Below are 12,578 nucleotides of genomic sequence, written 5' to 3'. Positions count from 1 at the left end.
CCTGCACTTATTCTCGCGACGTTTGGGGTCCGCCCGGCCTGCATTGCGGTGTTTCCCGCGCAGGCTATCTCAGTTCCTCGGCGCACGGCGCGGCCATTCGTACCGCCGCCGGCGCCGTAGCCGTCATGGGCTTCCTGAAACTGATTGAGATCGAGAACTTTAAGTCGTACAAGGGTCGACAGATTATCGGACCATTTCAGAGGTTCACCGCTATCATTGGACCCAATGGCTCTGGTAAGATAAACCCGGCTGCGGCCAGGGGCACGTCCCGGACCCCCTATCCAGCAGCAGAGTAGTACAGCCCAGCCCGTGCCACTTGAAATGTCGGGAACCCTAACAGGTTCCTTGCCGCTCCTCAGGGGGTTCGGCCCAAACCCGCTTTCCCTGTTTCCCTGTTCAGGAGCTCTGACTTGAACCTTTTCCCCAGGTGTCAGTTGGCCGCTCTTTGCGCGGCCCCCGCTCTGGCCCCAGTGGTACGCCCCGGATTGTATATTCCCCCGCCCTCTGCCCCCTCCCGCCAAAAGTGGCGGTCCGGAGCCCGCTGCCAGCTAGTTAGATTCCCCGCTTTGTAAGAACCCTCCGGAAGATGTGGGACTGCTGGTAGCCCTCCCGTGGCCTCCGGTCTCAAACGGTACACTTACCCGTCCCGCTTCGCATTGGTACGCTCCAATTCCTCCTCCTTTTTTTTTTTTTTTTAAACTCTTCTTCGGAGGCGGCACTTTTGAATTTGAGACCCAGCTCTCGCGTCTCGACCCTCCACCCCGTCCCCATTTTAGAGGTGGGGATGCCTCGAACTCGTCCCTTTGCTACCACTGAAACCGTTAAAACTCAGAACTTATTCGCTCACCAAATTTGTTGAATGCTTACTGTTTTATAAGGAGTTATTCAAGGTGCTGTGGAAATAGCGGAAAATGGACTAAGCCTTGCTCCCAGGGAATTTACATTCCAGATGGGAAAGACAATAATAAAGGAGAAAATAGAATAATTTTCGGTTGTGTTAACTGCTGTGCAGGAAATAACACAGGTTGATGTGATAGAGGGACGTGTCTATGGAAAGAGTGGTCAGTAGTTAACAATACTGTGTTGTATATTTGAGAGTTGCTAAGAGAGTAGATCTTAAAAGTTCTCATCACAAGGAAAAGTTAACTATGTGAGGTGATGGATGTTAACTAATTGTGGTGATAATTTTGTAATTTATATAAATATGGAATCATAATGGTATACACCTGAAACTAATATGTCATGTCAGTTACGTCTCAGTGAAACGGGGAAAAAAAGAAAGGGTGGTTAGATAGGGCCTCTGTTACATATCTTAACTCCCCATCTCTAAATGATACATCATGGATTCCTCCCATCTACCCCCACGAATGTTTGTTTGGGATCCTGCTGTGCTTCACCCCAGAGTTGTTCTAGCTAAATCATTTCCTAGCCTGAGGGGAGCTACCCTTGCTGAAGTAGCTCAAACTGACAGCCTTGCCTGGAGTCTTGCCCGGGTTTGGCTCGGTTGAGCAGGGTTTCTCACCAGCGGCCTTATTGACATTTCCAGCAAGATAATTCTTTGTTAAGGGGTCGGTCCTGTGTTGTAGGATGTTTAGCGGCATCCTTGGCTTCTACCCACTGCTGACAGTACTACCCCTGCTCCCCAGGTGTGACAACCAAAAATGTCTCCAGACATACCAGATGTCCCCTGAAGGGAGCGGGAAATCATCCCCTCCCAACCTTGTTTGAGAACCACTGGCCTAGAGGGCTAATGCTTGGGGTCCCACTCCAGTTTCTTAGGATTTTGGTGTGGGGGAAAGAGCCAGGATGCACCTCTTGGCATTAGTCCCCTCATCATGTAGTCCCCTCAGCTGCTCCAAAAGGCTCTTGGTCTGACTGCCCTCCTCCCCCCGCCCCCCATTCATCAATGCCCACCTCCACAAGGCATTCCTTGATCCCCCTCAGTGAATTGCTCTTCCCCTCTGGCACACAGCAGACACTTGATACATTTTAACATTTGTTTTCTCTGGTCTTGTATTCATGGCATATGTTTTTGTATCTTCATCACTGGTCTATGCTATGAGTGCCCCAAAGAAGACATTCCTTAAAACTTTATCACTGTTCAGCTCATAATACATGTTATTAAAAATGTTTACAATATTGAATGATTGTGTGTAGGGAGGCCTTGGGTTGTGAGATATTCTTACTGTTCCTGGAGAGCATGGGACAAGCCCAAAGGTTGGAAATGGGTGCCTAACAGGCTGACTCCTGATCTGCATGATGTGCTAGTCCTGCTGTGATGAGGGAGACAGCTGAGTCTAGAACTGTTGTTAGGATAGGGCTACTGTTTTTTTGAGCACCTACTGTGTGTCAAGTACTTTATTTATTGGGACCTTTTACATTTAAATTCTCACAATGACCCTAGGAGGGAGATCCCGTTATCCTTGTCTTATACTTGAGGAGACTGAGGCACAAAGTTGTGATCACTTGCATACTGATTGTCAGAGCCAGAGTCAGAACCCATGTCTGTTATACTTTCACACTTTTGCTCTTGCCACTCTAACAGACAATTATGTGCCAAGCATCGTTTTAGATGTTTTACCGATGAGTCATGCTTTTTCATATTTTTCAGGTGAGGGAATAGGTCAGCTAAGTAGTAGTGAAACTAAGGTTACAACCTGGTCTATTGGACTAGCCCCCAAGCTCTTAATCTCTGTCTTGTACTGCCTCCATGGAAGGACCTGGGCTACCATTTTTATAGCTGAGTAGATCGGTGTTGGAAATCAGATCCTCAGTTCACTGTCATATAACATAGTTGGGGAGAATCTTGAGATAGAATTTATAGAGATTAAACTATTCCCCACCCCCAATCCCAGTCCAGATTTTTTTTAATGTTTTTTTCCTGAGTCTAAAATGAAGAAAGTAAAAACTGTGACTCTTGTTTAACAGTTTTATGTATTTGAATAGCTAATCAATGCATACGGTATAAAATTCAAAAAAATACTAAAGGCTATACAGTTAAAAGAAGACTCCATTTCTTCCCTGGTTTGTTACCTACTATTACACTGTTTACATTTGCTTGTATTTTGTCCTATGCATTTCCCTCTCCCAAGTTTTTATTAGGAAAATTTTCAAGCATAGATGTGTGTTTTGCTTAATCATTTGCAAGTAAATTGTAGACTTAATGACATTTCACCCCTAAGGGATTCAGCGTTCATCTCCTAAAATCATTTCTCCTGTGTTACCAATATACCATTATCACACCTAAGAAAATTAATTTCCTCATGTCATCAATCATCCAGCTTATATTCAGGCTTCCCTAATTGCTCCCCAAAATGTCTTTTTGGGTTTTTTTGTTTGTTTGTTTTTTATTTTTTTGGAATCGGAATCCAATCAGAGTTTGTATACTGCCTTTGCTTATGTCCCAGCAATCTCTTATGTTCTGGAATGGTTCTCCCAACCTTTCTTTTTAGACACTGACTTTTTGCAAAGCCCGGACCAGTTGTCTGGTAGAACATCCCGCATTCTGTGTTTGTCTTAAGATTTCCTCATGGTGTCATTCACCTTGTTTCTCTAACTGCTGTATTTCCTGTCAACTTGAAGGGAGGTCTAAAGGCTTAAGTTCAGGTTAGATTTTGGCAAGATAACTATAGATGATGCTGTGTCCTTCATGTTGTATCACAATAGGAACATGCCTTTTTTTAAAAAAAAATTGTGGTAAATGCACATAACATGAAAGTTACCATCTTCACAACTTTTAAGTGTGCAGTTCAGTAGTGTTAAGTATATTCACATTGCTGTGCAACCAAGCTCCTGAATTTTTCATCTTGCAAAACTGAAACTCTATATCTATTAACTCCCCATTTCCCCCTTCCTCAGCCCCCCTTAAAAAAAAAAAAACTTGGTTGAGATCAAACTATATTGGGTTTTGTATCTTGCTTGTTTATCCTATTGTGGGCATTTTCCCATTTCATTAAAGGTTGTAGAACAATCTATTCTGTGAATATACTATTTCCTTAGAAGGGGCTCTAGTTTTTGGCTGCTGTAAGTAGTCACTGCAAAGGGACTGTTTTTCTAAGCCTTTGACTCAGGGCTTTGGTTGGCCCCCGTCTTTATGAGGGCAGAGCAATATTTTCTTCTCCCGTGAGTCTGAGCACTGAGTCCTGAGGGAACATTCCTATTCCTCTCCATGTCTCCTTTATTCCTTTTCTCCTCTCCTTCTTCTTGACTTCGCCTCCTCTGTTTTGTCCCCTCCTCCCTCAGGTAAGTCAAATCTCATGGATGCCATCAGCTTTGTGTTGGGTGAAAAAACCAGCAACCTGCGGGTAAAGACCCTGAGGGATCTGATCCATGGAGCTCCTGTGGGCAAGCCAGCTGCCAACCGGGCCTTTGTCAGCATGGTCTACTCTGAGGAGGGTGCTGAGGACCGTACCTTTGCCCGTGTCATTGTTGGTGGGTGAGGCTGGCTGGAAGGCTCTCCTTGTGTCCTGGGAGGTGGCTGGACCAGTTGGCTGGGGTGGGAGGGAGACTAGACCGTTGAGTGACTCGCGCATTGTCTCGCAGGCGGTTCCTCAGAGTACAAGATCAACAATAAAGTGGTGCAGCTGCATGAGTACAGCGAGGAATTGGAGAAGCTGGGCATTCTCATCAAAGCTCGTAACTTCCTTGTCTTCCAGGTAGGCATTTGTGGTAACGATTGGCTCTCTGCTTTGTGCCCGCCTTTGGGCCTGCTCCATCTTTGGCTTCACCTGTCCTCTGAACTAATGTCGCAGCTTCCTCACTGGGCTTCCTGACTCCAGTCTGGCCCCTTCCAGTTCATCCCCTAGACCAGGTTCATCTTTTGAGGGCAGAAATCTGTTTCTTTCCCTTCTCACCTTAAAATATTTCAGTGATGTCTCATTGCCTTACGGTGGTGGTTTTAAATTGTAGTCTCCAGATCAGCATCAACTGGGGACATGTTAGAAATGCACAGTATCGGCCCCCATCCCAGACCTACAGACTCAGAGACTGTGGGGTAGAGCCCAGCAATTTGTGTTTTACCAGGCTCTCCGGGTTCTGATGATGCGTACTAATGTTTGAAAACCGTTGCTTTAGCATGAAATCCTGTCATCCGGGAAACACCATCCTTTGGTTCTTGCCCACCTCACTAGCCTCATCTGCCAATCCTCCCCTCCTCCAGCCCTGCACTCTGGCCTAATTAAACCATTTCCAGTTCCCTAAATTGACCTGCCTTCTTTGGCCTGCAGGCCTTTGCACATTAACTTTTTTTTAGCATAAAATATGGGTGTTTTTATTGGAAATTTACAGATCAAGAAATGTTTTGAGTGACAGTAGCAACTTTGTGGATGCTTAAATCCACTTCTTACCATAATAAAAGAAAAAAAAAATACATTCTTGACTCTCCAACCTGAAACATCTTTCTTGTGTGTTATACCTAAAGGTTAGCAGTGGCTGATGACCAAAATCATTTATCAAATACAAAACTGGGCAATGGCATCAATTAATTGCTTAAGTTGTAGGTACGTCTTACACAACAGGTTATATAGCAGGATATAACCTTTAGATTCTAACTGAGTAATGGAATGGAGCTTTGACTTAATTTGACTCCAAAACCTCTGCAGTGTTTTAACTAATGAATTTTTAAATAGGCATGAATGACTTTTTAAAAGAGCGTCAACATTTTAATGCTGAGTAAATATGTGCTCAGTTACCCCCCACACACACACACATTTTTGTCGAACAGGTATTAACCAAATTTCAATCATTACAAGACAAAAATTTAATGAAAATTGGTCAGTGGGTATATAATAATCCATAGGACTAAATAGTTACATGGGGGTTGTATTAGAAATTTAAAACAGTTGCTGAATTAAGTGTTACATATTATCATCTGATTCGTCTTCTTCCTTCAAAGATTCCTTAGCATATTTCTCTGCTTCTTCCCTTATATCTTTGGGAACAATTTCATGTCTTCCTTTAGTTATTTCACCAACCCAGCTGAGCTCTAGTTCAAAACCTTTATCCTTAACTTCATCGTGTACTATGTAAATTATTTTTGCAACTTCTTTAACAACATCACGGCAGGTCATTCATCTGAAGCTTTTCTGTTTCTGTTTTTGCAGCTTGCTTGGCTTTGCCAATAGCACAGCTCCAATAACCATATGAAACACCTAATGGGTCAATCATGTAGAGTTGTGCACCGTCATTCACACTGTAAGACCCTAACATGCAACTGCAACCCAAAGGTCTAACAGCACTGTAGAGTGTATATGCATGTACATACATGGCCACTCTGTCTGCCAGATGTTTCAGTGGAATGTTATAGCCAAAGTCAGATCTAAAGTTGGAAGCTTCTTCTCTTGCAATGTCTGCTAAAGAACAGGCATCTGCCAACAAACCTGCTACCGCCATTCCAATATGTCGATCCAAACAGTCATTTGTTGGAACCTTCTTCATAAAGTTTAGAAAGGACTAATTTTTCTACCCCAACGACAATGCCATCTTTACATCTGATTCCAATAGCTGTACTACTAGTTTCCACAGCCTTTATAGCATATTCAACTTGAAAAACTCTTCCATTAGGAGAGAATGTAGAGGCTGACAGGTCATACCCGGTGCCGGTTGAACTCCTGCTAAAACCAGCGGAACGCGTTAACTTTTTTTCCATGTTATTCCATGAATAACCTCGTCTCTTACTTTCTTGGTTAGTTCTTCCCCATCTTCCAAATTCCTTTAGGAAGCCTTCCCATGTGGATACCCCTACCAGTCTCCTCCCCCAAGCTTCACTTAGCCCTTTTCTCTGTTACTTCTGTCACTGCACATAACACACAGTGTCAGCTTTGCTTCTGTCTCTTCTCCCTGTGCACCTCAAAAGGCCGGGAATGTGTCCTCAAAGCCCAATGTGAAATATGGCACCCAGTGTGTATGTGTGGGGGGGGGGGTCAGTGAAATTTTTCTGAATGATTGAGTGGGAGTAGATAGGAGGAACTGGCCTGGCGAGGGTCTAAGTAGGGAGAGTGTTTTGATCTTTACTAGGGTGCTGTGGAATCTATTGCCATGAAGAACCCCAAGGAGAGGACAGCTTTATTTGAAGAGATCAGTCGCTCTGGGGAGCTGGCTCAGGAGTATGACAAGCGAAAGAAGGAAATGGTGAAAGCTGAAGAGGATACACAGTTTAATTACCATCGTAAGAAAAACATTGCAGCTGAGCGCAAGGAGGCCAAACAGGAGAAAGAAGAGGTAGGTGGCCAGGCTGCCTCTGGGCCCTGATGGGCCAGGATGGGGAGCCAGTGCCTTATTGATGTACTCCTGTCCCCATGCCCCTATTTGCACAGGCTGATCGTTACCAGCGCCTGAAGGATGAGGTGGTGCGAGCTCAGGTACAGCTCCAGCTCTTCAAGCTTTATCATAATGAAGTAGAAATCGAGAAGCTCAATAAGGAACTGGCTTCTAAGAACAAAGAGATCGAGAAAGACAAGAAGCGTATGGACAAGGTAGAGGATGAGCTGAAGGAGAAGAAGAAGGAGCTGGGCAAAATGATGCGGGAACAGCAGCAGATTGAGAAGGAGATCAAGTAAGAGGCAGGCCTGGGCCTGCAACTTGTGGGAAACCAATAGGCTATCCTGTTTCCTAGGGCTTCTCTGAACCCGGAGTCCAGCGCACATACTAGTTTCTCTATTTTCCCCTTGACTTGCTTTGGGCAGAACCAGGCACATTTCTTGATTTGCATTTTAGACGAATAGAGTATTTAAGTACTCAGGCTCTGGGTAGATAGGTACTCAGAAGAGGGAGAACTTAGAACTTGACAGAGGCGTGGCCTTGCCAAGCTGGAGGTAACGAGAGGCCCAGGCACTGGACTGGCGGGGAGTGCCTTCTTAGAAGAGGAAAACTGGCGCTGGGAGTTTGCAGGACAGAAATTTGGAAAGGTTAGAGCAGATGCGGGTCAGCTAAGTGAACACGGGGTGTTCATGGGAGTTGTTTACTGAGGTGCCTGGCCTGGCTGGTTGAGGTTGGGGTGGGAGCTTTTCCTTATGGAGTGGCTGGAATGCCAGGCTAAGGTTCCAGGGGGTAGTCACACTGCCCCTTTTTGAGGATCTGTGGGGCATCAGGCCCCTCTTCTTTTAGGCAGTTCTCGGAGGCTGGCTAGGCGTAGAGGTGGGGCTCAGGCCCCCTTTTCTTTGGGTAAAAAGCCGGGGATCCCTCCCTTCTCCAACAGCATTAACTGGTTTTCTCCCTCCCCTCTGGCAAAAGGGAAAAGGATTCAGAGCTGAATCAGAAGCGGCCTCAGTACATCAAAGCCAAGGAGAATACCTCCCACAAAATCAAGAAGCTGGAAGCAGCCAAGAAGTCCCTACAGAATGCGCAGAAGCATTACAAGAAGCGTAAAGGTGACATGGATGAGCTGGAAAAGGAAATGCTGTCGGTGGAGAAAGCCCGGCAAGAGTTTGAGGAACGGATGGAAGAGGAGAGTCAGAGTCAGGGCAGAGACTTGACCCTGGAGGAGAATCAGGTAAGGTCTGGGGGGTTGGGGGTGGGTGGGGAGATCGCTGGGCTGACATGGACTGACTGGTCATGTGCGTCCTTCTTCCCTGTCCCTAACACAGGTCAAGAAGTACCACCGGTTGAAAGAAGAAGCCAGCAAGAGAGCAGCTACCCTGGCCCAGGAGCTGGAGAAATTCAATCGAGACCAGAAAGCTGACCAGGACCGACTAGATCTGGAAGAGCGGAAGAAAGTAGAGACAGAGGTGGGCATGCATTATAGGATTAGGGGTGATGGTCCAGAGGAAGGGAAATGATGACAGCCTTAACAGGAACGACACTAGCTAACATCCAGCGAGCACTTACTGTGGGCTGGTCACTATACTGTACATGTATTCACCCACTGAGTTCATCTGTTTTCAAATGAGGGAACTGTACCCCAGAGCTGAAGTAATTTGCCTAAGGTCACTTCATTATTAAGTGGCAGAACCAGGGTATGAACCTGGGCAGTATAGATCTAAAGCCCGCACTCTTATCAAGTGTGCTGTTTTCCTAATAATAATAGTGAAATAATAACAATAATAGAAAGTTTTTATAGTACCTCAAGAACCTACAGTGTTCAGGTGTTCTGCTAAGCACTTCTTCGGCAGTAGTCATTAATATTAATAGCTACCTTATATTAAGCACTTAATGTGTATTTCTGAAGGGGAGGTTACCTGCGCTTTACAGATGAGAAAACAGATGCAGAAGGGCCCCGAAAGCTTTACTTGGCTTTGGTGTGAGCCTCCCTGAGTGGTGAGGAAGATAGCCCAGACTGGGTAGGACGCTTTGAGAGGGTCTCGTCGGGCTCGGGGAGACCCCGTCAGTTAGCAGAGCCACGCCAGCACTGTCTGTGTCTGCTTTTCAGTAGGCCTCCTGCGTTCGTGATAGATTGTCCAAGACTATTGGGCTCTTGGATGGGTGGGCCATAGGAGCTGTAAGCCCAGGCCCCATGGCCTTGGAGTTAACTTGCTCAGCCCCGGGTGATGGAGCATATTTGTCTCTCTCCCAGGCCAAGATCAAGCAAAAGCTGCGGGAGATTGAAGAGAATCAGAAGCGGATTGAGAAACTGGAGGAGTACATCACGACTAGCAAGTATGTGACTCTGCAGCCTTGCCTCTTACTTGCAGGCCTCTTCTTTTTTCTCTTTTAACTTTTGTTTTAATTACTTTCAGGTGCACCAAACAATGTAATAGTTAGACATTTATCATTTATATCCCTTACACAGTGATAACCCCCACCCACTACCCCCCTGACATCGCACACAGCCGTTACATATCCACTGTCTCTATTCCTAAAGCCGTACTCTGCTTCTCGTAACTATATATGTATATATAAAATTATAGTTGACATTAATTATTATTCAGCTTCAGCTTCAGGTGTACAGTGCAGTGATCAGGCATCTACATCATCCCTGAGGTGGTCTCCCTAATGAGACAAGTGTCCATCGGATACCCTACAAAATCTTTATAACATTATTAATAACATTCCCCAAATTGACGTTCGTATTCCTGTGGCCATTTTGTGGTTACTGACTGTGCTTTCTAATCCCCTCACCTTCTCCCTCATCCCCCACCCCACTCCTATCTAGCAACCCTCAGTTTTTCCTCTGTGTCTCTGAGACTGTTTCTGATTAGTTCATTCACTTATTCTTTTCTTTAGATTCCGCATATAAGTGAGCTCATATGGTATTTGTCTTTCTCTGTCTGACTTATTTCACTTAACATAATGTTGTCTAGGTCCATCCATATTGTTGCAAATGGTAAGATTTCATTCTTTACGGCTGCGTAATACTCCATTGTATAAATGTACCACAGCTTCTTCTTGTGAACCCTACATGTCCTGTCCCTCCCTAGGCAGAGACACTGTCAGCCGAGAGCATTTCCTGACCAGCCAGGGTAACTCGTATGTCCCCTCACTTTGTAGGCAGTCTCTCGAGGAGCAGAAGAAGCTAGAGGGGGAGCTAACAGAGGAGGTGGAGATGGCCAAGCGGCGTATTGATGAGATCAATAAGGAGCTGAACCAGGTGATGGAGCAGCTGGGGGATGCCCGCATCGACCGCCAGGAGAGCAGCCGCCAACAGCGAAAGGCAGAGATTATGGAAAGCATCAAGCGCCTGTACCCAGGCTCTGTGGTAAGAGTGGGGAGAGAACTCATTTCCCGAGCACTTCCTTTCATGCTCACGTCATCATTTTCCCAGCAGTCCTCTGAGGACGGGATTGCTAATTGCATTTTCACAGCTGGGGAAACTGAGACTTAGGTTAAATGACTTGCTCAAAGGTGCACAGCTTATCAGTGGAAGAACTGCAGTTCAAACCGAACTTGTTCTGACTCTTAGCCTGACGTTCTTTTCATCCCACCAATTGCATCTTCCTGAAGGTTTTGTCTTGCTGTGTCCACTCCTCTGTGGGAGGTGGGGAAACTGGAGAGGCCGTTGGAAGGGGAGGGGCGTGGAAGAAGAATCAGTCTCCCAGGAAGTAGCTCTTTGCAGGCTTTGACATGAGCTTGGTTGCCATGTACCAACTGGCTCATTCACCAGGCTTTATCAGATGTCTTGGCCTCTTGGACCAAATCCTGAGTTCTTGGGTTCCCTAAATATTATCTGTCTTGCTGTAAGCCCATCCCTGGGTTCCACTTAATTGGGTTCCATAAATACCAGGTGCTAAAAAAAGGTATACACATTTTTAAAGACACTTTGGTCAACGTTACTCAAGCAGTAGTTCGCTGTCATCAGAAGTGTCTGGACGCTGATGGTAACCACTCTGAGCACCTCCTGTAATTGCAGAAGTCAAAGGTGACTTGTATTCATCTTTTGTTATTGGTATATATTGAGTATTACAATTTTAATACAGTTTTTTTCCTTTCTTAAAATGTGTGTACATTGTTTTGGCACCGTCTGTATTTCCTGGTCTCTCATCTAGACACTGCTGGAGAGTTTATAAGGGTGAATTAGGCTTAGTCCCTGCCCTTGAAGATCTTTCCCTTTATCTGTTGGTTTGGGGGGCATGGGGGAAGTGAAGTGGGAAAAGAGATTTCTTTTGCTGAGTGATTGTGAGAATTTGAGATATTGTATATAGGCTATCTGGTGTAGTGCCTGGGGTGGCAGTGGTCTGCAAAACGGTAAAAGAGGTTTAGAAAGATGACTTGGGACTCAGACATGACTGCCTGAAGTCGTCGTTGCTTTGGGGCCAGAGGAGGCTTTTCTTCCATAGCCTGGGGGTTGTGTTCCTGATACAGATTCTGGTCTGTCTCCGTTTCCAAGCTGGGACTTGGGGTTTCTGAGCCAGTCCCGAAGCCTCATGCTTTACTCTTCCCTTCTGACTTCTTCAGTATGGCCGTCTCATTGACCTCTGCCAGCCCACACAAAAAAAGTATCAAATCGCTGTAACCAAAGTTTTGGGCAAGAACATGGATGCCATTATTGTGGACTCGGAGAAGACAGGCCGGGACTGTATTCAGTACATCAAGGAGCAGCGTGGGGAGCCTGAGACCTTCTTGCCTCTGGACTACCTGGAGGTGAGGCTGGTGGGGTTGGCGTCAGGACAGCACGTGAAGGCCCCTCCCAGCCCTCCGTGCTCTGCCACCTACTGAGTTTCTCCCCGCAGGTGAAACCTACAGATGAAAAACTCCGGGAGCTGAAGGGGGCCAAGCTGGTGATTGATGTGATTCGCTATGAGCCACCTCATATCAAAAAGGCCCTGCAGTATGCCTGCGGCAATGCCCTGGTCTGTGACAACGTGGAGGATGCCCGCCGCATTGCCTTTGGCGGCCACCAGCGTCACAAGGTATGGATGGATCCCCTGCCCAGAGTGCAGCCGGGCAGGCTTCGTGATGGAGAGTCCTCTGTTCAGCTCCTCCTTCTCCTGCTGTGTGCAGACAGTGGCGCTGGATGGGACCCTGTTCCAGAAGTCAGGAGTGATCTCTGGCGGGGCCAGTGATCTGAAGGCCAAGGCGCGGCGCTGGGATGAGAAAGCAGTAGACAAGTTGAAAGAGAAGAAGGAGCGGTTGACAGAGGAGCTGAAAGTAAGTGCTGTTGTCCCTAGGAGCGGGGGGTCCTAAGCCCAGGCCGGCCGCCTCCTTCC

At 46.3% G+C, this 12,578-nt stretch overlaps 1 protein-coding gene and 1 pseudogene across 2 annotated transcripts in view; one reads left to right on the top strand and one right to left on the bottom strand.

Moving 5' to 3' along the window:
- Positions 1-67: 67 nt before the first annotated feature.
- SMC1A (structural maintenance of chromosomes 1A) overlaps positions 68-12,578 on the top strand; it is a 37,093-nt gene continuing 24,582 nt past the window's right edge. The window contains exons 1-12 of one of the 2 annotated variants that reach the window (XM_019718920.3): positions 68-234; positions 4,243-4,431; positions 4,543-4,655; positions 7,015-7,218; positions 7,314-7,552; positions 8,230-8,488; positions 8,583-8,723; positions 9,509-9,591; positions 10,423-10,630; positions 11,827-12,012; positions 12,102-12,281; positions 12,373-12,519. In XM_019718920.3, the coding sequence (XP_019574479.1) occupies positions 126-234; positions 4,243-4,431; positions 4,543-4,655; positions 7,015-7,218; positions 7,314-7,552; positions 8,230-8,488; positions 8,583-8,723; positions 9,509-9,591; positions 10,423-10,630; positions 11,827-12,012; positions 12,102-12,281; positions 12,373-12,519 (2,058 nt within the window). In that variant the 5' untranslated portion in view covers positions 68-125. The remainder of the gene's footprint in view (positions 235-4,242; positions 4,432-4,542; positions 4,656-7,014; positions 7,219-7,313; positions 7,553-8,229; positions 8,489-8,582; positions 8,724-9,508; positions 9,592-10,422; positions 10,631-11,826; positions 12,013-12,101; positions 12,282-12,372; positions 12,520-12,578) is intronic. The other variant, XM_019718922.3, reaches the window with a different exon arrangement.
- LOC109438818 (proteasome subunit alpha type-3 pseudogene) lies at positions 5,242-6,724 on the bottom strand (annotated as a pseudogene).

This window comes from Rhinolophus sinicus, chromosome 18 (genome assembly GCF_057876585.1).
Source record: "Rhinolophus sinicus isolate RSI-liver-muscle chromosome 18, RSI-T2T, whole genome shotgun sequence".
Classification (NCBI taxonomy): Eukaryota; Metazoa; Chordata; class Mammalia; order Chiroptera; family Rhinolophidae; genus Rhinolophus; species Rhinolophus sinicus.
This window is presented reverse-complemented; position numbering and strand designations above follow the sequence as displayed.